Source organism: Petaurus breviceps, unplaced genomic scaffold (genome assembly GCF_028583685.1).
Source record: "Petaurus breviceps papuanus isolate PSGF00001 unplaced genomic scaffold, PetGlider_PUasm1.0 91133, whole genome shotgun sequence".
Lineage (NCBI taxonomy): Eukaryota > Metazoa > Chordata > Mammalia > Diprotodontia > Petauridae > Petaurus > Petaurus breviceps.
The window spans coordinates 58,375-83,043 of NW_027187419.1; the positions used below are offsets into that span (position 1 = coordinate 58,375).

The 24,669-nt window shown below is 42.6% G+C and overlaps 1 protein-coding gene across 1 annotated transcript in view; it reads left to right on the top strand.

The window, feature by feature from the left end:
• The window catches only part of LOC138154792 (cell adhesion molecule DSCAML1-like), a gene marked incomplete at its 5' end in the record, with an annotated part of 22,917 nt that extends 2,770 nt beyond the window's left edge, over positions 1 to 20,147 (top strand). Inside the window, 3 exons of the mRNA XM_069079778.1 lie at positions 12,385 to 12,663; positions 18,159 to 18,434; positions 19,813 to 20,147. Coding sequence (XP_068935879.1) covers positions 12,385 to 12,663; positions 18,159 to 18,434; positions 19,813 to 20,147 — 890 coding nt within the window. The remainder of the gene's footprint in view (positions 1 to 12,384; positions 12,664 to 18,158; positions 18,435 to 19,812) is intronic.
• Positions 20,148 to 24,669: the final 4,522 nt, after the last annotated feature.

Consider the following 24,669-nt stretch of genomic DNA (forward strand, 5'->3'; position numbering starts at 1 on the left):
TCTCTCTCTCTCTCTCTCTCTCTCTCTCTCTCTCTCTCTCTCTCTCTCTCTCTTCATATAACATAGAAGTAGTTCTACACATATATAGAAATGTTTATTTCCTTCCTTTCTTCTTTCCTACCTCAGCCCCAATTTTCCTCAGCTATAAAGTGGGGTTAATGATAGTACCTATCGCCCAGGACTGCTGTGAGGATCAGATAGGGGTAATATATAGGAAGTGTTCTACAAACCTAAATGCTAGCTATACGATGGACCGTCCATTTGAATCTCAGTTCCAGTTGTCAGAAGCATGACTTCCTGAGCTCCGTTCTAATCTTCAGAGTCAGTTCAGACACACAACAGCTAAAGGAGCAGTAAGGCCTGGAAGCAAAGTGCTGCCAATGCCACAAGAGCATGGGTAGCACTGAGGGAATAGTGTCTTGATGTAGGGAGGAGAGAAGCGAACACGCTCCCAGGCTGCCTTGAGAGAGGCCCAAGACGAGGGATGTGATCACTGAGCCCTTGGCAGACCACATCTGGGGGCCGCCACACTCAGGAAGGATGCTGACAAGCAAGAGTGTCCAGAGGAAGTGGAGGAGGAAGAGGAAGGATCTCAAATCCACCAAAATCCTTTGGTTCAAGAAATAGAAGGAAATGGAAAAGAGAAAATGTCGGTGTTGAGAGGAGGGGGACGTGACAGCTGTCCTCAAGTATTTGAAAGGCTATTGAGTGGAAGGGGGATTTGATTTGCCTGCTTAGCCCCAGAGGGCAGAACAAGAAGCAGTGGGAGGAAATGACAGCAAGGCAAACTTAGGCTTCATTTAAGGGGAAATTCTCTAACAATTAGAATTTTTCAATAATGGAATGAACTATCTCAGAAGGTAGTCAACTCCCCATCCCTGAAATCGGTTGAATGAATATTTGTTGAGATTAGTAACACAGGGGTGGGGAACCAGAAGCCTCAAGGCCACATGTGGCTCTCTAGGTCCTCAGCCCTCTGACTGAATCCAAACTTCACAGAACAAATTCCCTTAATAAAAGGCCAAGTGTGGCCTCAAACCCACAGGTTCCCTCTCCCTGGTAGGGAATTCCCTGTTCAAGTGTGAATTGTACCTCTGAGGTCCTTTCTGACTTTTAGTTCTGTGACAATCTCCCCTTACCATAAGTGTCTTCCTTGGGTCTATAATGCTATTATTGAATGTTACTTGAGAGGTTCACTACAAAATTGTAAATGCTGCTTAATGATATTTTGCATCATTTTTGCTTGCCACTCATATAACATAGAAGTAATTCTTCCAGGTCCCATTGTCACATGTGGTGAATCCCACTGGGATAAGCCCCTTGGTGGGACCCTTCCTTGGGCCAATTGGTCTTTCTACACATTTGGGGTAGGAAGGAGTTATCTAGCACCTTTATCCTAAGGAAGATCCTCTCTTCTTCCCCTTCACTATTGTGTAGAATGGTGATGAAGAACTATTAATAATAACTATAGTTAATAATAGCATTTAAATTTTGCAAAGAACTTTATAAGTGTTATCTCATTTGGTTCTCACAATAATCCTTTCAAGTAGGTACCATTTTTATTCCCATTTTACAGATGAAAAAAATGTGGCACAAAGATTAAATGACTTGCACAGACAATCACACAAATAACAAGTATCCAAGGTGGTATTTAACTAAGGTTGTCCTGGATCCAAACCCAGTCTTCTGTCTACTATACCATGTACCTGGACTATAAGGGAACCAGCAACTTGGGAGGAGAGATGAGAAGGGAGAATGTGGGTAACACAGGGACTCTGGTCTGATATATTGTGACAGGCTGATTTGTCAGTTTTCCCTCTTGACAAAGATGCCACTGTTACTAGAACAGAGTTAGCCCACTCCTGAGTGGGTGTCCACTGGCTGTCTACACTCCCTCCCACCTACCTGTGAACCAAGACACTCTCACCTTCCAATGACTCTTGCACTCTCAGGCTAAGTGGTCCAAAGCTCCTGTGGTTTGGGCTACAAGTTATCTATGTTGAAGTCTTCTAAGGTTCTAATCCTTTATTTGTAGGGGCCTAGCTAGCATGGAGACACCCACTCAGAGTGGGAAAAGGTCAGAGTACTTTCCTTCCTGGCAACAACAGATTGGATGGGAGAAGTAGCAGTGGCCTGAGACCCCATAATCCCTAGAAATCCACTCTCATGAGGAGGTATAAAGAAGGAACCCCAAGAGAATCAAGAAAGAAAGTATCTCAGATCCATAGAGAGGAGAAAAATGCATGACTGAAAGAGAAAAAGGGCTATAAAAAGTAAAACGGAAAAGTTTTATTACATAACATTAAAAATTTTTTGTGCAAAAAAACCCAATATAGCTAAAATTAGAATTGAAGCAGACAAATGGAAAGAAAATCTTTGCAGTAAGTTTCTCTGATAATTCTAAGATACTTAGGGAATGGATTTAAATTTGTGTTAATAAGAACAATTCCCCAATTGATAAATGGCTGAAGAACATAAACAGGCAGTTTTAAAGGAAGAAATCTAAGCTCTCAATAGCCATATAGAAAGCCCCCCCAAAAAACTCCAGATAATTATAAAATTTCCAATTAAAACAACTGTGAAGTTCTACTCACATCCATCAAATGGATAAATTCAAAGAAAGAAAGAAATAAAAAAGAAAGGAAGGGAGAGAAACAGAGAAGAAAGAAAGAAAGAAAGAAAGAAAGAAAGAAAGAAAGAAAGAAAGAAAGAAAGAAAGAAAGAAAGAAAGAAAGAAAGAAAGAAAGAAAGAAAGAAAGAAAGAAAGAAAGAAAGGAGGGAGGGAAGGAGGGAGGATGAAAAAATTTTGGAAGGGCTTTGGAAAAAGCATGTATCTTTTTAATTCACTGTTGAGTTATAAACTGATCTTACCATTTTGGAAAGCAATTTGGAACTATGCCCCCAAATTATTAAACTATGAATACCCTTTGACCCAGTAATAGTCCTACTAGGTTCATACCAAGAAGATAAAGCATGTGCAGTGACCACACCCTTATAAGGCATAGAAACAGGCTAAATCAGTTTGAGGGTAGATGACAGGTTTTAAACCCATCAATAAGTTAGGAGAATGCCTATCCCAAGCATGTGAAGACCTCTCCAGGGAATGGGCAGATGAGATCAATTTGTTCCAAAAGCCACGAAGGTGGCTGAAGTAGGCACTGTGGAGTTCTTAGAGCTTGATTGAAGACCAAAAATGAAAACATTGAAGACACCAAGTCATCCAATGCAGGTCATTGCCATGATTTTTGTCTTCCCACTAGACTTCAATGACTCTGGAAGAGAGAATGAGGCTGATGATTTGTGCAGCTCTGCCTCACTTAAATCCAATTTACATGCAAGTCAAGACATCACTCATTTGTGATGTCTTTGGTCTTCTTGAAAACAAAGTATGAACAAAAATATTTTATAATAGCTCTGTTTGTGGTAACAAAGAATTGGAAACTGAAGAGGTGTCCATCAATTGGGGAATGGCTGAACAAGTTATGGTATATTAATGTGATGGAATACTATTGCACTATAAGAAATGATGAAGGGAATGATTTCAGAGAAAACAGGGAAGATTTGTATGAACTGATGCAAAGTGAATTGAGAGGAACTAAGGGAGCAATTTTCATACAATAACAATATTATAGATACAACCAATTTGAAAATTTTAATACCTTTTATCCACACACTGGCCAATCATGATTCCAGAGGACTCATATTGAAACAGGCCACCTACCTCCTGATAGAAATAAGATAGAGGGTAACTTGAGACTTAAAAAAAAGACCTGGCAAATGCAGTAACTTATTTTGCTTGACTATACATGTTTGTAACAAAAGATTTTGGTTTTTTTTACTTTCTCAGTGGGTGGGAGGGGGCAGGGGAAGAGTGGGAGAAAGAGGTTTGAAAAAATTGTTGGGAGAAAAGGAACCTTAGATTTATAGCCTCTATTTTGTAGTGGAAAAGTATTAGAAACATACCATGAGTTTGGGAATGGCTAAGCCAAGTATGATACATGAATTTAATGAAATATAATTGTCTTAAGAAATTATGAAAAGGATAGTTTCAGAGAAACCTGGAGAGGTTCATATGAACTGATGCATAATGAAGTGAGCAGAACCAGAACAATTTATATAATAACAACAATGTTGCAAAGACTAGACAACATTGTAAATAACTTTGAAAAACTTAGGAACTCTGCTCAATACAATGATCAGCCATGATTCCAGAGGACTAATGATGAAACATGTTACCCCTCTGACAGATAGGTGATAGATACAAGATGCAAAATGCATCTGGCAGGTGTAGAATGAGATGTATATTTTAAGGTATGGACAATGCAAGAATTTTTATTAACTATGCATGTTTATTACAAGGGTTTTTTTCTTTCCTTTTCAATTGGAGGTTGAGAGAAGAAAAATCTATACTTATACACTGAAAATTTAAATTAAACTTTTATAGAAAGATGGAAACTTGGGCAAGAAGGTCAGCACTCTAGACCCAGAAGATCTATAAGCTAGAAGGAAATGTGGAGGCCACCTAGTCTAACCTCTTCATTTTACAACTAGGGAAATTGAGTCTCGGGCAAATTAAATCACTTGCCTGGTATTACACAAGTAGCAAGGGACAGAGTTGGGATTAAAACCTCTCTTTTCCAACTCGTGAGTCAGTGTTTTTACCCCATACCATGCTGTCTCCTATCCAAGGTCTTCTCTACTTCTTTGTAAGCATGGAGTTCTGCACCCCAAGCTGGCATGGCAGTTGTCAGTCTCCCTCTCCTGCTAACACCAGTCCTCTGACCTTCAGAGTCTTGTACTTCTTTCAGATCGCCCTGGATCATCCACCGAGCTCCCCTTTTTCTTTGCTAACCTGAAACAAAGGCTGGACTTTTTAAATTTTGATTTTGATGGTATTGTTTTTTCAAAAAGATTTTTGTTAATAGCTAAGGAAATGAGAAAAATAAAATTACATAATAAAAAATACCATTCAGCAAGCATTCATTAAGCACTTGCAGCATCAGAGTTCTATGCTAGATGCTAGGGAAGATGTACATTTTAGATATGATATAGTCTCTGCCCTCATAGAGCTTACATTCTAGTTGGACAATATAACACCATCGCATTTTAAGGTTTGCTATAAGAAGCAATGTTCTATAGTTGCTATAATAAGCAGCCTCAGGAGAAGGCCCTTGAGTCACCACCCCCTCTGGTGCTACCAGCCCTTTCCCTTTCTTGCACATTCCACCAAATCCCAGCCCCAGGAATGTGACCCTCTAAAGTTACATGGGGTTTTTTGTTTGTTTTTTTGTTTTTGGTGAAAACATGGTATATACTGGCACTCTAAGCTATGGTTTCCACCATCACAGGGAAGGGTCAACCTTTCACATCAGCCATCATGAGGGTCTTCCTTTCCCAGACCTGCAGATTCTACCCATCACCAACTCCCTACACAATAATGTATGCACCCCTCTCAGAGTGCTACTAGCTCTTTCTTGGAGGTGGAGCCATCTGTCTCCCAGCCCAGCCACTGGAGCTGTCAATGCCCCATCCCCTCTGGCTGTCACCATGTACACGTCGCAGCATTTTACTTCTGCTCTGGAGTAATGAAAGAGGTTTCTTTCCCTTGGAATTTAATTTCACGCCTGAGACTCAGTGATTAATTCCCTCCTCCCCCCCCCTTCACCCCCTTTCCAACCCTTCCTTGGCCATCTTAACAGTCCCTCTGCTTGTGAATTTTGCAGTGTGCCACTGAATTTGTCTATTTTATATCAATTAAGTGTCATGCTGAGTAATTCTTCCAGGGTACAGTATCCTACCAACTCTCTGTGGTCAGTGAGGAAAGAGGCCATAGAGTCTTAAGGAAGGGTCCAGGGAAGAAAGTCTATAAAGGTGGGAGTATTGGATGCTCACCTAAATGGGAGGGGGGCGAGGTGGGGAGAGAATGGGACATCAGTCTTTTTTCTGAAACATAACCAGAACCAGGTGCAATCAAGATGTTGTTCCAGGACTCCAAAGGTAACAAGCCTCCCTGAGAATATGCTTCCACCTTCTCCCAAAATGAACTAGATATGTCCCCCAGATGCCGCTATTCCTAGTCATAGCTCTGGTCATCTCCCCTTTCTGAGACACTCTATAAAACAGAAGGAAATTCTGATATCTTCCTCAGAAGAAGCATTGTACAACAGAAAAAGCAGTGGATCTGAACTTAGAAATCCTGGCCTCATAGCCTAGTTCTGCAACTTGGAGACCATGAGTGAATCACTTCACTACTCTGGGCTTCAGCTTCCACATTTGGCAAATGAGAAGGTTGTGCTAGATGATCTGGAGGTTATTAAATTAGATATTCTATACAATAACTCATATATGTGTGAATATCTATATTTGTATATATATTCCCTTTCCTTCCCACCCCTTCTCTTCCCTGTCTTTTGCTTTCCTGTCCTTCATGTCTTTAGACTTCCAACCCCTGTCCTTCTAATCCCTGTCCTTCCCATCCCATCCTTCTCTCTATATATATAGATGTAGATAAACATAGATGCATACATATATAAAAAATTAGCCATCATGGCAAGAACATTAAGCTTGGAAATCAAACACCTGGGGTATAGTCTCAACTCCACTACTTACTAATTAGGTGACATTGAGTAAGTCCTATGCCTCTTTGAGCTTCATTTTCTTCCTCTGTAAAATGAGATTTATAGAATTACAGATATAGAAGTGAACTGGCCTCAAGTTCAACCCCTTCATTTTATAAATGAAGAAACCATGTCAGGAATAGTAAGGTAAAATGCCTTGCCCGGAGTCATATAGTTTGTAAGTGTCTAGGGTGGGATTTGAACCCAGAACTTCCTGACTCCAGTTCCATTATGCTATGCCATACTGCCTTTCATCAATCATTGTGTTGGTGGTGGAAGTAGTTTCAAAGTCCGTAGAGTCCAACCCTTTTCCTAAGTCATAGACCTCCTCTATAACATGCTGAACAATTGGTCACCCAGTCACTCTGTATGGATCTGCAGTAATGGGCATGTGTGGTGCTGGAAAGGGAGGAAGAACAATGATTGGAACCAAATCATAGCATCGTTGGGAGGTGGGAGTGGAAGGTCCTTACTATTTGCTACAACTCACATAGCACCATGGAGGTAGGAGACAGCAGCACACATGTGTGCTTGATGACAGGTGGAAGTCATCTTCTCTGAAAAGAAATTTAGACTGAGAGAAAGAAGACCTGGGTTGGAGGCCCTTCACTATCTATTAACCATGTAACCCTTGGGACATCCTACACCTCACAGAATCTTAGACCATGAAAGTTTGTCATCTAATACAACCCATTCACAAAAGTGCTCCCCACTACAACATGCCCAACAAGATTGTTCTTGAAGGCCACCAAAGGGGGAACCCAGGAGTAATGTGGCAGCCAAAAACTCTCTTGCAACTTTGAGGCTAATCAGCTCTTAAGGAAACCCATTTTCCTCTTGGAAAGCGTTTGTCACATAGCTAGGAAGTCCCTGCAGTGAGATTTGAACCCAGTACTTCCTGGCTCCAATTCCATTATTATCCTTTATGTGATACCATACTGCCTTTCATCAATCACAGTATTATAGGTGGAAGGGATCTCAAAGTTCATTGAGAACCACACATTTCCTAAGTCTCAAACCCCCTCTACAATATCTTGAACAAGTGGTCACCCATTAGGAAGTTTCTCCTGCTATTCAGCTTAAATTTGCCTTTTTACTACTTCCACCAGTTATTCCTAGTTCTGCCCTCTGGGTCCACACAGAATAAAATTCTAATCTATTCTCCACAGGACAACCTTTCAAATACTTGTATGTAGCCATTGTGTCCCTACCAAGGCATCTTTTCTCCAGATTAAATGTTTTTTGTTCCTTCAACTGATATTCTTGACACATACTCAAGGCCCTTCATCATCACCATCCCAGAATGGAGTATAATCCTCCAAATGAGGGCTGATGGGGGCAGAGTACAATGAGCCTACCACTTATTTATTCCCAGAAATTATACCTTCTTTATGTAACCAAAGAATACCTTACCTTTTTTGCTGCCACTTGATATTGCTAACTCACGTTGTGCTTGTAGTTCATTAAAAACTTTGGGATCCCTGCCCCACCCCCTCCCCCATCCAGCACTACCGAAATTGATTATTTGTGCCCAAGTGCAAGACTTTACATTCATCCTCTTGAATTCCATTTTAGTAGATTCAGTTCAATGCTCCAACCTGTCAACTTTTTGGTCACTGACTATCATCCAATGTGTTTAGTATCCCTCCCAGTTTTGTGTCGCCTTACAAATCTGATGTGCACTCTAGCTATGCCTTTCTCCAAGTTATTTATAAAACTATCAAACATCAAAAGACCAAGCACAGATCTCTGACAGACTCCTCTGGAGACCTCCTGCCAGGTTAATGTTGATCCATTTCAACTACTCTTTGAGTCATCTAGCCAACCAGTTCTGAATTCATCTAATTGTAGAACCACCTAGTCTCTATCTCCACATCTTCCCAATAGAAATAGTATGAAACACTTCATTAAAAAACTTTGCTAAAATCCAGGTGGAATATACTTTCAGAATCCCCCTCATCTACTAATCTAGTAATCCTATTAAAAAAGGAAATGAGGTTAGTCGGACAGGAACTCTTCTTGATGAATCTGTGCAGGCTCTGTAACCACTGGTGCCCTTTCTATGTGTTCACCAACCATCCCTATAAGGCTCATTTCTAAAAAATTTTCAGGACTTGAAGTCAAGCTCAGAAACCTATAATTTGCAATCTGTTCTCTTCCCTTTTTAAAAACATGATCAATGCTTGCCCTTTTCCAATCTTGTAGGATCATTTCTGTTTTCCATCTCCCCATCTTTCAAAAATCACTAATGGTCCCTCCTCAATCATATAAGCCCTCTCTTTAATTCCAGAGGCTATGGTTCATTTGGGATGGATGAACTTGAATTCATCAAGTACACCTGGAAGCTCCCTTACTTTCTCTTTCCTCATCTGGGAGCATCAACCCACCCACCCCCATTAGTCATTTTTGTTCTGCTATTTCTAATGCGAAAGTCTTTCTTCTTGGCAGGAAAACCAGAAACAAAATAAAACTTAAGCAGTGCTACCTTCCCTCTGTTGTCAGCTAAAAAGTCCTTTCCTTTCTTTTATTCTTCCTTTTCTTCTAATGTAGCTAAGAATGAATAAATGATCCCTTTTTCTAGTCCTTAGCTTTCCTGGACAGCCTTAGTTCATTCTGAACTTTAGCATTCCTGACTTATTTTTACAGGTCAGTGACATGCTCATTCAACCTTTTTTACATGGTCTTGCTTCCATCTTCCACACATTTCTTTTTAAAATCTAAGTTAGTTGGTGAGTACCCCCATGCATCCAGATTAGTCTCTTTAGTCAAATTTCCTTTTTTCTCCTTTTTGTCTTCAGAATTTCATTCTGGAGTCTCTCCCTTCACTCTTGGACTAACTTCCCCTGTAGCATCTTAGTCTGTGGGATACTGCCTGTCTTTTCTCTGAGCCCTTCTAAATCTGTTTTCTAAAATCTAGAGTACATGTCAGACTATAAAAGTATCTCCTTACCTTCCCTATTACAAATCCTAGGAAGGAGGAATGACTTCCCTTTCTCTCCCTGCCTCAGGTTTCCATCATTTTCTACCCCACCAACCAGTTCTTCCTTATAAGTGAGAATGAGATCTGGAACAGAATTTCCCCTGTTGGTTCTTCCATCTGTTGGAGGATGAAATTATCACTAAGACTCTGTGTTTGAATTCATAGGACCATAGATTTTAGAGCTGGAAGGAAACTATAAAGGTCATCTGGTCCAACCCCTACATTCCATAGAGGAGGAAACAGAGTCTCAGACAGGTGAAGACACTTGCCAAGTATTACACAAGTAATAAGCAACAAGGCTAGGATTCCAACTCTAGTTCACTGCCACCAAATCCATCAGTCTTTCCACTGCATTGCGCTGCAAATGAGATAATGTATGTAGAGCATTTGCAAATCTGAAAGTGCTTTATAAATGCTAGCTTTCATCATGGAAATGGGCAGGGGTAAAAAACAATCAGAGAAAAGTCCTATTTTTTAAACTTTCTAAAACCAGTTTGAACTCTGCCAGGACTATAACCACACTAGGACACTTGGTGAATAATGTCCCCATTTGGGGATGTCCGAGCTCAAACTGAACTTCAGCAATCCCATTTACCCACAGCATCATTTATATTTCTATGTGCCCTGGAACTTTTTGGAGCCCTGTTAATGCAAAATCTCTAGCATTGTGACCTTTAAAACTAGAAAGGACCCCAGAGATCAGCTGGTCCAAAATCTCCCTTTTACAAATGAGGAAACTGAGGCCCAGTGATATCTAATGGTATATTATCCATACAACCAATTTTGCTTGGATTCTAATCTTTTCATGTGTGAAGTTTGAACCTCAAGTATAAAAGCTCCTCATCCCACCCCCATGCCCTCTATTCCTGGATTCCCCAAGGGAAGGAACTCTTTCTCTTCCCCTCTCAGTCACCAAAACACCATAAAGGAAAGTCCCTATCATCCTAATCATTTATAGGCTCAGCAAACAAGAAACACTTCTTGAGCAGCAACTGCTTCCAGAGAGGATCAGTAATAAAAGAGCCACCTCTGTGGCCCACTGGATCAAGAACTGGAGCCACTAGGCGGTGCAGTGTTTAGAGCACCAGCCCTAGAGTCAGGAAGATCTGAGTTCAAATCCAGCCTCAGACATTTACTAGCTATGTGACCCTGGGCAGTTACTTAACCCCCTTCTCTCCCCATCCCCCCAAAAAGAAAAAGAATCCAAGAACTATAGAGAAGGACAGAGGAATGGTTTCAAGTCAGGTCCCTTGGCATCAAGAGCTAGGCCCAAGGCCAGTGCAACTGGGTAGGAATAAACTCACAGGGCCAAGCCCAGTGATATCACTTAGGCTGCCTCTCTATCTTTCCTCCCCTGTCTTTTTCTCTTGTTTCTGTCTAGCCTTCACCCTCACTTCCTTTCCTCTCTCCCCTTCTTTCTCTATTTATCTGTCTCTGTCTGTCTTGTTTTCCTTCTCTTGCCCTTTTATCCAGTTTCTAACAACAACAGTGATAATAATCCCTTACACATTTTATTTAGAGCCAGGAGGTCACTAAGCTAGAGAACAACTGGGAGCTCATGGCCACAAAGAAGAAATGACATTGAAGTTTACAAAGCATTTTAAAATACCCTGTTCCCCACCACAAGCCTATTAATCCTGTTTTAGAGATAAAGAAATAAGATTCACAGAGCTAGTAAGTGGATGAAGCCGAGAAGAGAGGCCAAGGCTCCTCAGACCATTGTTCACCATCTTGCCTCTTTGTGTGTCTCTTTTTCCTCATAAAATTTTCATTGATATATTTTGTTCATTACATCATCTTCACTTTCCCCTTCTCCACTTAGGGAGTTGTCCTTTATAAAAAGAATAAAAAGAGAGAAAGGGCAGAAAAAACAGTTCACTAAAACTAACCAGCAAACCAACGGTTTGGGGCAGCTAGGTGGTACAGTGGATAGAGTACTGGTCCTGGCATCAGGAAGACTCTTCTTCATGAGTTCAAATCTAGCCTCTGATACTTAACTCCCTGGGTGAACCTGGACAAGTCACCGAACCCTGTTTGCCTCACTTTCCTCATCTGGTGAAAGAAATTGCAAATATTTCCTCGTATCTTTTCCAAGGAAACCCCAAATGGTATTACAAAAAGTTGAACACAATTGAACAACACAATCAACCAAGTCTGATAGTATATGTTGTTTCCCACACCCCAGACCTCTGCTCTGCAAAGAAGAAATGAAGATGCATTCTCATATCTGCATATTTCTCTTCAGCCCTAAACTTCCAATGGCTCTCCCCTCTGGAATTGTCTTTTTTTTTTTCTAACCCCTTAATTCTGTTTTTTTGGATATCAGCCCATCATAGTCAATTCACACCTATACCCTTTGTCTATATAAACTCCTTCCAACTGCCCTAATAAAGAAAAAGTTCTTGGGAGCGACAAGTATAATCGTCCCATGTAGGATGTAAACAGTTTAACCTTATTGAATCCTTTATGATTTCTCTTCCTCTGGAATGATCTTGCCTTCTCGGCCAAAGCCTTTCAGCTCTAGGTCTAGCCTGGGCCAAGGGAGAGGGCCACGCCAGAGGTGGACCTGATGTGGTGGGAATAACATAGGTACTTTCTGATGTGTTTTCCCAAGGGTTCCTTAGATGTGACGCTGCACAAGAGCAAATTGTTGTTGTTGTCACTGTTGTTTGTTCAGAATCTTTCCTTTAGATCACTATGTGACCTCTGGGCCTTGGTCTAAGCCCCAAGCCCTTCTCTACTTCCTTATCTCCCAGCTAGTGTTACTAATCCTCTTTTGCCTTACAGACCCAGCTGAATCAACCCCCACCATCCTCGACAGCTTCCACTCCAGGGAAGTGAGGGCAGGCCAGACAGTGGAGTTGCCCTGCACTGCCTCAGGCTACCCTGCCCCAGCGATCAGGTGGCTCAAGGATGGGCGGCCCCTCCCCACAGACAGCCGGTGGACCAAGCGCATCACAGGGCTGACCATTAGTGACCTGCGGGCCGAGGACAGTGGCACCTACATCTGTGAGGTCACCAACACCTTCGGCTCAGCAGAAGCCACAGGCACCCTCACAGTCATCGGTGAGTGCATGGGGGTTACCCGCACCTGGTCTACATAAGCTCCCAGGTTCAGAACTCCATCCGGGATCTCTCTCCCAAAAAATATTGATTAATGTCCCCCATGGTACCAGGAGGGCATTTTTTCTAGACACCTATAAAATAAGCTATTTTTCCAACCAAAGAAAGAGAGCCAGAGTACGCTTTCATTTTTGTCTTTGAAGCTCTAGCACCTAGCACCACGTCTGACATATAGTAGGTGCTCAAAAACTGATTGTTTCATGTCTATTTCCTAGGACCAGGTGGCCTAGCCCCCTCTCTGAATGGCCCTCTTCTGCTAGGAAAGTTGTTCCATGCTGTTTTTCCATGTACATAGAGTTTAGATTAGGGGAAATAATAGTAATGTCCATTCAAGTCACTTGCATATGAGATAATCTCTCTCTCCCTCTTTTCTTCTCCACCTCATCCCCTCCCCTCTGCCAAATAATGGACTGTTCATATAAAAGAAAGAATCAAGCAACCTCAGGAGCTAAAAAGGAAGGAGTTTTTGTGTAGAGTCCTAATGGGCTAATCATGGCCCTCCTTGCCATTTACCAGTGTAAAGCAGAAAAAGTACAATGACTGATTGAACCTTATCCATTTATCCATCATTCATCCATCCATCTACCAACCATCCATCCACTCATCCACTATTCATTCAATAAATACTTATAAAGTGCCTTCTATGAGCAAGGCACCAATCTGGGTGCTGGGGTTACAAAAATAGATCCATCACAGGCTGCATTCTTAAGGAGCTTGTGATCTAATGGGGGGAACACGTGGAAACAAATTACCATGTGGTCTGGTAGAAAAAGTACATTTGGAATTAGGGTCTCTAATCATATCCTGGATCATCTATTTAATATCTGTATGACCTGGGACAAGTCATTTAATCTTTCTAGTTCTCAGTTTTCCTCATCTGTAAAATTAAGAGATTGGACTAGATCAGTGGTTCTCAAATGTGTCCATAGTCAGTCCTCAAGAATTTACCAAGCACCTACTATGTGCCAGGCACTATGCTAAGCACTGGAGATACAAAGAATGGCAAAAGATAGGCCTTGCTGACAGTCTATGGTGGAAATGCAAACAACTATGTGCAAAAAAGCTATATAAGGATAAGCTGAAGATAATAAAGGGAAGATGTTAGCATTAAAGGAAGTCAGGAAAGGCTTCCTGTAAAAGGGGAAATTTAAGCTGGGGCTTGAAGGAAGCCAGGGAAGCCAGGAGGCAGAGAGAAGGAAGGAGAACATTCGGTATGGAGGACAACCAGTGAAGATGTCCAAAATCTAGAGATTGGGATGTTGTGCAAGGGGTCACAAGAAGGCCACTGTGTCGCTGGATCACAGAATATGTAAGAGGTGGGGGCATAAGGTGCATGAGGCATAGACAGGTGGGAGGGAAGCAGGTTATGAGAGGCTTTGAATACCTAAGAGAGGATTATGTAGTTCACCCAGGAGGTGATAGAGAGAGAGCCCTTGGAGTTTACTGAGTAGAGGAGTAATATGGTCAGGCCTGTGCTTTGGGAAGATCCCTTTGACAGCTGAATGGTGGCTGAACTAGAGTTAGGAAAGATTTAGAACCCTTCAGCTGAAACAAAACTTTGGCAAAAATGTTGTAGTAAAACATTTAAAATTATTATTGCTAATTATAACAAATAATATAAGGTTCATTTAAAAAAGAAACCTTAGGGTGTTTCAGGGTTCCTTACAGCACAGTTTGAGAAACATTAAATGGACCAAATGACTACTAAGGTCACTTCCAACTCTCTCTGATCCTATAATACAAGGGGTAGTGGGATACATCTCAAGGAGAGGTCCAGGCAAACTGGCATTGGGGGACAGGAAGTTGGAAAGTCAAGGGGGTGACTTCTAAGTTCCAACAGACAACATCTCACACATAGGAGTGGAAGGGTAACAGGATTACAGTGTTGGAAGCATCCACACTGGGGTCACTTTCCTAAGTGAAAAAGGAAATCGACCAGGTGGGGTATCACACACCTGTAATCCCAGCTACCAGGGAGGCTAAGGCTGGCTGAACTCTTAAGCTCAAGAGTTCTGAGCTGCAATGGCCCATGCAGATAGGGTGTCCACATGTGAGTTCAGCCATTATGATGAGACTCATGGAAAGTGTGCACCACCAGGTTGCCTAAGGAGAGGAGAACTAACCCAGGTCAGAAATGGAGTAGGTTAAAACTTCCATGCCAGATGATAAAAGGATAGGGTCTGTGAATAGCCCCTGCACTTCCAGCCTTGGTGATTATGGCGAGGTTAGTCTTTTTTTTTTAAAGCAATTGGGGTTAAGTAACTTGCTCAAGGTTACACGGCCAGTTATTTCTGGGTGTGGTGCTAAGTATCTGAGCCTGGATTCGATCCCAGGTCATCCCTACTCTGGGGCCGGTGCTCTTACTTGCTGTGCTACCTGGCCGCCTCTGGTTAGTCTTTTTTAAAAAAGTAAAAGAAAAGTAAATTGATGGGTATGTGTATACTTGCATGGACCCATGAGCAAGGAGAAGAGTGGTCACCTTGGGCATAAATGAAGCTGCTCATTGTTATCTAGGCTACCAGGATCTGACTCAGTCTCTTTTTATATTGAGTGAGAGATGGTTTAGTATAGTAAGAAAAGTACTACAGAAATTAAAGTCTAGCCTCTCTAGGCCTCAGTTTACTCATCTGTAAAGCTAGTGGTTTAGGCTAGAGGATATCTAAGGTTCTGTCTATGTTTGAGAGTCTATTTATTCTTGGTTTTCCAGAAAGCATGGGGATGAGGCAGGATGAGGAAGTGGGACATGTGCTTGGTGTTTGTGTGGGAAACTTCCCTCTCTGCACTGTCCCTGGATGTGAGGGATGTGGAGAAAAGGTCACCTGATCCTCTGTGCATTTGTTCTTCCCAAGGTCTATATAGGAGTTTGCATGTTCAGAATTGAAAAGGTGGGAGGAGAGGAACTCTCAGAAGAATGGGGTCCCAGTCAGGGAATGGGCCATTTTAGGAGGCTGAATATCCCAGAAAGCTCTTGTCTCATTCTTGCTTTCCTCTTACCATAGCTGAGGCCACAGAGATTCTGGGGCCCCATTCTCTCCCAAAGACAGTACCCATTCTCTGGCTTAGTCTAACGATGTTCTCCTCCAGAGATCAAGCTCTAGGGGCCAGGTCTATTCCCCCTCCCCTTCCTCAGAATGCACAGGGAGCTAGAGTGTGCTATTATCTATGATAGTACTGTGGCAGAGCTATCCCTGCTAAGATTTACAGTGTGGTTGGAAGAGCAGACAGTGGTCCCCAGCAAATCAACCCTATGTGTTGAGAACGACAGTAAGTGATGTAAATGCTTCGGATGAAATGCTGAAAGTTCGATATTAAGGTGCTTTGTGTTTCCTGTTGGGACCTAAGCTGTATTAAATAAGCCTGAGACATGCAAGCAGCAGAAAGATGGATTGGGGTTTGTGGTTGAGAGTGAAATTTAGGTTTGGTTTAATGCATCCTCCCCCCCCCCCCAAGCATCACTGGACACACAATCACCAGGGACCATCCATTAAAGCCTGATCACCACCTCCTAATGGCTAAGCAGAGCTGGGCTCCCCCTCCCTTCCTGAACTCACATGCACACACACACACACACACACACACACACTCACACACATACACTCAGACCCCAACCATCCAGGTAGAGCAGCTTCTGCCAAAAAAAAGATAGAAAGTTCTTAGGTGCATGATCCCAAATGGAAGAAGGTCAGGGCATCTCCTTTCACTGATGAAGTTCATAAACACTGACTCATAAATCCAGGGATCCAGGTGAAGGGGTTAGGCAGTGGGAGGGGGAAGAAACAACATACCAGAATGGGGGCCACTGTTTCAGTCCTAAACCCTGGTCTTAGGCATATGTGCACACACATATACTCACAGATACAGATATTTACTCAATCCTGGCACATGTGTGTGTTATATGTTTTAACATTATGTATGTTAAAAATACACCAGCATGTGTGTACACACATATCTATGCATACCTGCTAGTATATGTCACTGCATGCATGCATATACACATATACACAAGACATTGATATTCCTATGTATACAGGACAGAAGAGCTTTCCTGGGCAACCTGCTTCCTAAAGTGACCCTCTCCACAGAATAGACCACAACTCTCTTGGCAGCCTCTCTTAGACCATATGGACATGTGGACACATGGTATCCATGTAGACACATTCATACTGTCCATGCAGACACATCCATTATATCTATACACACACATTGTATCCATGTAGACACACACATTGTGTCCATGCAGACACATCCAGACACATGCATGCATGCAAACATACTCATAGCATGCATATACACACATATACAGATACCTACACATACTGCATCTAAACATGTAAACGCACATGGCTCTTCTCTAAAGCCAGGGCTATGCCAAGGGGCTGACCCAGGTGGCCATGGGTAGAAGGCATGGAACAAGGGCATTATAGTGATCCATCACACACAGTCATCATATCAGCTGGCTCTGATGCCTACTTAACCCTCCCTGACAGTTCTTCTTGGCCAAGTTTAAGAAGAGGAAAAAATAACTTTGAGAACTGCTCTTTCTTCAGGCAGATAGGTTTGAGGGAGCAGGTACCAGGGCAGGGGACTGTGACAGGTATGAGTCTGACACCTGCTTCATTGTGGAATGACATTTCCAGGCAGGTGGGCAAAGACTCCAGACCAGAATGAAGGACTAGGAGAGTCACTCCTACTCTGGGCTCTCTCCCATTCCCCCAGGTAGCCACACCACCTCCTTCCACTGTGAGCTGCTACATAGGAGACACTATAGCTGTGTGTTCTCTATCATACAGGACCCCAGGACAGTTGAGCCCAAGAGAAATAGAAAGCAAAGAGTTCTGAATAGATAGCAGCACAAGGATGGGGAGAGGAGGAAGAGGAGAAAGAAAGAGGGGATCGATGGTCACTCTGTCTTGGTCCACCCTCCTTAGAATGTGTCCAGCCTAGTTACTGGAGGTAATTTCCACTTATTTATGTAGCACAAATGTTGTCAAAGCTGAAGGAATCATCTCCATGGACATTCAAAGCACTCCCTCCTCAGTTAGCTGGAAAGGACTGAACCTCTGCTTGGAAAAAAAGAGGGTATGAATCATAGACTCACAGCATAGCAGAGCTGGAGGGAACCTTGGAGGTCACATAATCTAGCTCCCATCCCCATTTTACAGACAAAAAAACTGAGGCATAGAGAGGTTGAGTGATCTTCCAAGAATCATACAGTTAGTGTCAGAGGAAGAATTTGAATCCAGATCTCTCCTGACCCAAAGTCACTATTCAGCCTTTAAGTGACTTGTCCAAGGTCACACAATCAGACAGTGGCAAAGCTGGAACTCAAACCCAGGTCTCCTGACTCCCAAGGCCAAACTGTTTCCCCTACACCACCAGCAGTAAGCCTCTTTTTCTTCTCTTTCTCCCTCCTCCCTCCTTGGCCCACCCTGGCCCAGACCCCCTCCATGTGACCCTGACGCCAAAGCAGCTGAAGACAGGCATCGGCAGCACCGTCATCCTGTCCTGTGCCCTGACTGGCCCCCCGGAGCTCACCATCCGCTGGTACCGCAACACAGAGCTGGTGGTGCCGGATGAGACCATCTCTATCCGCGGGCTTAGCAACGAGACCCTCCTCATCACCTCCGCCCAGAAAAGCCACTCCGGGGCTTACCAATGCTTCGCCACTCGCAAATCCCAGACGGCCCAGGACTTCGCCATCATTGTTCTGGAGGGTGAGCAGAGTGGAAGGGAAGGGGCTGAGAAAGCAGTCAGGGAACCACTTCCACACATACCCTCCCACACCTCAACCACTCCCTGGGACAAGCCCTACCTAGTGCTGCCCTCTACTCATAGAAAACAAAGACCCCTGTCCAAGACTGTCTCACCCACCACCTGTCACAGTGCCTGAAATTCCACCATTACAGTGATTCATTCCTTGGGGTTCTAAAGGCTTTTTATCTTCCAGAATCCCCATTGAAATGCAACTAGTCTCCCTTGGTTCCTTGGGATCAATCATTCTTGAAGCTTTTATCTGCTCCCACCTCAGGGAGGATTAGTTGACAGCTATCTAAGAGCAAGGACACAGGTTGGGGGGGGGGGGGCGGGGGGATCATCAGGAGGAAGGAGAGGGATGTGGAAAGGGGAGTGGGAGGAGGGCTGATGTGCCCACTTCCCAGCTTCGAAGAGGGCCAGGCATGCTCTGGGGATGCTAGAGCCTACCAGGGACTGCCAGGAGTTTTAGCTCCCTCAGGGTTAGGCAGCAACCTCCCCTGGAGAGCGCAAGGGAGGCAGAAACAGAGAGAGCATTTGTATTCAGTGCTTCACAAAAAGGGTCTTATATACATTATCTCATTTAAATAAGAGGAGTAAGTAGCCTCAGGTGGATGGGGTACAGCTTGGGGAGTCTGGCCCTGGCTCAGATCAACATCTGGATATGAACCCAAAGTGTGTGGTATGCAAACATGGTGTAATAATAATAATTTACTTCTGAATAATCTTTTTAAATTTGCAAATTAATAATATCTCACCTTCCTGTATCTAACAATCCTACAATGTAGTTAAGTTCAACCATCATCCCCATTTTAGGAAACTGAGGCTCAGAAAAGTGAAGTGACTTGCCCAGGGTCAATTAGCTAGTTAATGATGGCATCCAGATTCAAGCTCAAGCTTTCTGATTCCAAATCCACCATTCTTTTCACTGCACCTCATTTTACATCTGTTTGGTCCTCGAAGTCACCTGGTGTGGTAGACAGGATAAGCATCATTAACTTCACTTTACAGATAAGGAAACTGAGGCAAAGAGGGACTAAGTGATTTGCCTAAAATCACAAATGAGTTGGTAGCAGAGCTAGGATTAGACCATCTATGTCTCAGGCCCAGGCTCTTTCTGTCACAAGGACCACAACAAAAATCAACCATACCGGTGTTTTTGGTGGGTTGGTGTTAATTCTGCTCTGGCTCCTTTTGTCAGAGCAGGGACCTTGTGAGTCACTTCCCAACCTAGGTCTCCATCGAGCTCTTTCCTTTCTGTTGGGGTGGGGGAAAGGCCCAAGGGACCCACTCTGTGTTATGTGGTGATGCCAAGGCTGGTTTCCTCCTGCCCCTTCCCAGATGGGACACCCCGCATCATCTCCTCCTTCAGCGAGAAGGTGGTGAACCCTGGGGAGCAGTTCTCACTGATGTGCGCAGCTAAAGGCGCCCCACCTCCCAGCGTCACCTGGGCCCTGGATGATGAGCCGATCCAGCGGGATGGCGGGCACCGCACCAACCAGTACACCATGTCAGACGGCACGACCATCAGCCACATGAATGTCACGGCCCCCCAGATCCGAGATGGGGGTGTCTACCGATGCGCTGCACGGAACTCAGTGGGCAGTGCTGAATACCAAGCGCGAATAAACGTAAGAGGTGCCTGTCTACATTTAAATATCAGAATAGGCTATTAATTTCCTTTGTCATCTTTATGGTCGCCATTATCATAGTGGTTATTATTATTGATTATTATTATTAATTTTGCTTTTGATTTGAGTGGAGGATCTCACTCTCTCCCCACTCCCCTCTCTCTGTCTCTCTCACCCTCTCTCCTTCCTCTCTTCTGACCACACCCCACCTTATTCTACCATTCTTATTTGTGTGTGCAAGTGATACAGTTTATTCCCCATCCTCCTCTAACTTAGTCCTCTCCCTCCCCAAGCCTCCTACCTCCTTAACCCTTCCTCTCTCTCTTCCTCTATCCAGTCACTCTGGGGATTGGGCGAGCCACAGATTCACAAACCATACTGCCCCCCTCGTCCCTGCATGCGGAGCCTACAAAGACTAGGAAGGCAGAGTATCACTGGGGATCAGAGAGTTGAACTGTGGGGTCGGATACCTGAGAGAGTTATCTTCCACATGTCCTATTTCCTCCTAACCCACCATTTGGGAAGTGTGGTGTGACCAGGACACCAGAGTTGGGAAAGTCCCCAAGTCAGGGCTTACACTCTAGACTGCCAGTAGGAAGAGTTGAGACTAAGGTGAAAGGCAAATCATAGAACTGTGAGCTAAGACGGAATCAAAGGTGGTCTCCAACTCCAAGTCTGGAAGATAGGGTTGTAGTCTAGTTGTCAGACCCCAGCCCTTTCCTGCATGGGTTTTATTTCTTTTCTACCATCTTTCTCATTCAATCTTTACTGGGTAGCTCCTCAAAGATATGGAGGCAGCAGCCCATTTGTCATGGTATAGGGGGAAAGGTACTGGATCTGGAGTCAAAAGAAATGGGCAGAAATTACAACTCTAATAATTGATAGCTGTATGACCTTAGACAAGTCACTTCTGTCTTACCCCCAGTGTCCTCCTGAGTTAATTGAGAGGGCTGGATTCCATCTCTAAGGCATCTGCCACATCTATGATCTTCATGATATTGCCATCCTACCCAACGCTGAGCTGCATTTAGCCAAAAGTTGTGGCCATCATTACCATGAGGCCACAACACAAAACATGTCTCTCCTTTGTTCAGTGGGAAGAAAATAGAGCAGATCTTATTTGCCCACTTTCATCTGGGAGATACACATATTTCTATAGAATATTAGGAAAGAGGTACAGTAATATGGATCATCCTCAGTCATCCTGTAGCTGACTTTTCATGGCCACCACCCAAAAGGAGAAGTTTCACAATCGAGGAGGATACCCTTGGGTCTTGGCCTCCTCTTACTGTCTCTTCCTCTCTGGTAGTGCCCTTGTTCTCCATGCAGTCCATTATAATCCCATATATACTTTCCATTGCAAAAAGAAATTTATAAATGTTAGGCAAAGACTGGAATAATGTTCATGTGTGTTACTGTGTACCAGAGTCTTTGAGCCTTGAGATTTGACATCACAAAATAGATTTCTCCATCTCCTGGAAAGTATAATTTTCTGGTATTAAAAAAAAAGTGTGAAAAAAAGCAAAAAAAAGTGTGGATCTCTCCTTTGCCTTATAATTCACCTGCATCTTTTTTTTGAGAGACTATGGTGCTCTAAGATTTGCAACTGTGCCACACCATTAGCAGGATGTTTGTGTTTTTTAAAAAAAGATGAAGTTTTGTGCCAAATTCAAGATCAAGATTTTTTAAAGCCCAGTGCATTTTCCCAAATTCTGTCTAGTCTTCTCTCTTCTTCTTCAATTCTAAGTCCATTCTCATTTTCCAGCTGCTGTGCCTGTCCTAGGTAAAAGTAGTGATGGATCACTTCAGTGAAGAAGCCTTCTATCTCCATGCCATAGTTTGCTTAGTAAACATTTTTCATCCACTTAGCTGTTCACATGTGGATGGTTATGACAACATTTTTTTTGAATCATCATGGATTATTGAAGTGAGTGATGATTATTTTCAGTAATTGTAGGTCTCATTGGGAAGGCCTGAAATGGGACTTAATTCAGTTATTAAAATGTTATCTCATACAGGTATATCTAAAGCAGAGGTATCAAACTCAGAGCCATCAGGCAGCCTGAAAAACTCCTGAGTGTGACTAGAACCACATTAAAATGTAATTGGGAAATGTTTCATAAAATAAGTATACAATACAATACAATATAGATAATGTTAACTTGTGGTTTTCTAAGTCAATACGTATTTCATAGGAATCAGTTCTATTTGAGTTTGACACCACCATAGGGCATCTTCCATGACGGTGTCCAACACTTCTAATAAGCATATTTATTTAATGCTTCCTTTAACATTAAAATCAGTGTTGTGCAAGAGGGCTAAACAAATTTCGATGATAATCAATACATAAGAGATATTAGGAGGCAGCTTGCTACAGTGGAATAAGCACTTGCTCTGAAGTCACAGATCATCCGTTCAAACCTCACTGATGATCTTTCCTTGTCTATATGACCTTGGGCAAGTCATTTAACCTCTTTAGGACTCAGTTTCCTCATCTGTAAAATTAGAGAGTTGGGTTAGATATCTAGAGGAGATGTATGACCAGAAAGGAGGTGAACTAGTCATATAGGAGAGGGAAGGATAACAGGTGGACAGAGGGCCTAAGTGCTGTCCACGGGTACCCAAAGAATGTCCAAAAACCTCAAGCAAGACTTATAGCTTGTTGAGTAGAAAAGATAAAGGAAAACACAAACAGGAATCTTGTAGAATGAGAAGGCATGGATGGGCAGTGATCTGCATCAATGGGAGGAATGGCCCGTGTTAATGACATTTTAGGGCTGTTGAATTATTGATATACAAGTACAAAAACATATGCATTTATAAAAAATTAGTGTCCATCATTGTGTCTCCCTGCACATTGTGCCCTGGGCAGATATATGCTTTGACAATCCCTAGTCCCATCATCAGTCCAGTTATCCACCTAGTATTTCCTCTACTGTGAGGGAAGTTCAGGAAGCCAACTAACTATATATAATTGAGATCAATCACACATTGAGACTCAAATGATTCCTTTCTCTTGGCTCAGGTTGTAACACAAAATAATCCTTCCAGGTGATACTGTCATCCCTTCCATGTAAGTCTCAAGGTCTTGCCTTTTGGGATTAGAGTTATTCTTAGCACTTAATATTATTATTTTTAACAATAATAGCTCATACTTATGTGGTATTTTAAGGTTTATAACACAAAATAATTCCTTTCAGGTATTACTGTCATCACTCTCATTTATGAACATTTAACCTCATTAAGACTTTAGTTCTTAGGATTATAGTTATTCATGTTGTTATTATTAAAAATAATAATAGTTCATATTTATATAATTTTAAGATTTATTAATTGCTTAGTGAAGTAGGTTGTACCACAAGTGGCATTATCCTCCTTTTATAGAAGAGGAAACTGGAGGTCAGAGAGAGAAAGTTTCTTTCCAGTTCTAAATACTATTACCTTCTGTGAATGTATGTCTCCTGACTTTTCAGATTAGTCCATCCTCTTTCTGTCCTCCAATTCTTGGCTAAGCTACAATCTTTTAGCCCTCACTTTGAGTCTCTGGAGAGAGCCAACGAGTCCTCTATGAACTCCAGCTCCTTTATTTTTTATTTTAAATATTTCCTTGGCTCTGGCCATAGGAATTCTGTTCTCTGTTCTCTGCCCAGGTAATAGGCTCTGCAACAGGACTGGATCCCTAACTTCTTTGTTTCACATCTGTACTCTTTCTCCCTCCACACTCCTGCCTACACAGTTAATTTGGTTTAAAATGCCTTTTGAACATTTTTTACTCCACTCCCAAGCATCATCTCCCCACTGTAAAAAGAGGTGGAGAAGGAAATGGTAAACCACGCCAGTGTTTTTGCCAGGAAAACCCCCAAAATGGGGTCATGAAAAGTGAGGCATGATTGAAATGAATCCCTGGGCAACAAAAAGTCCTTGAAGACTAGGACTGGAAGAGACATCTTATCAAAACTCTCCATTGTACAGAAGAGGAAACTGAGGAAACTGAGTGGAATGACTTATCTAAGGTCACACAACTAGTTTTTGACAGATCTGTAATTTGAACCCAGGTCCCCTGACTCTGAGTCCAGTGTTCTGGACAGTCTTCAAGGCTGTTTCTCACACTGTGCCAGTTTAGGGATTCCCAATCTATGTTCATATATAAAAACACAATCACCAACTACTAGGGAAGACCTCATTTTCGTCCTCTCTTAAATATTTAAAGTATTTAAGACTTCTCATTTACATTAAAACAGAAAAATCTCATTGTCTACATAGAGATAAATGTGCAATTAGCAATCACCAAGGGAAAGGAGTGCATTTAGGCACTTAACCATCCTTCTGTTCCCCAGGCTGGCCAGTAGAGTCTTATCTTATTAAAGGGTGACTTCTAAGAAAGAGATGGGACCCTCTAGAGTGAACAACTGTAAGTTCAGATGCTTCTTTGGGAGGTTAAAGGGGACCCCAAATTCAGCTTATCTCAATCACCTTAGGTCAGAGGTCTTCTTTTCAAACTCTTCTCTTACCAGACCTAACAGTCCTATCCCAAGGTTATCCTACCTACATGCTAAGTGACCTGAGA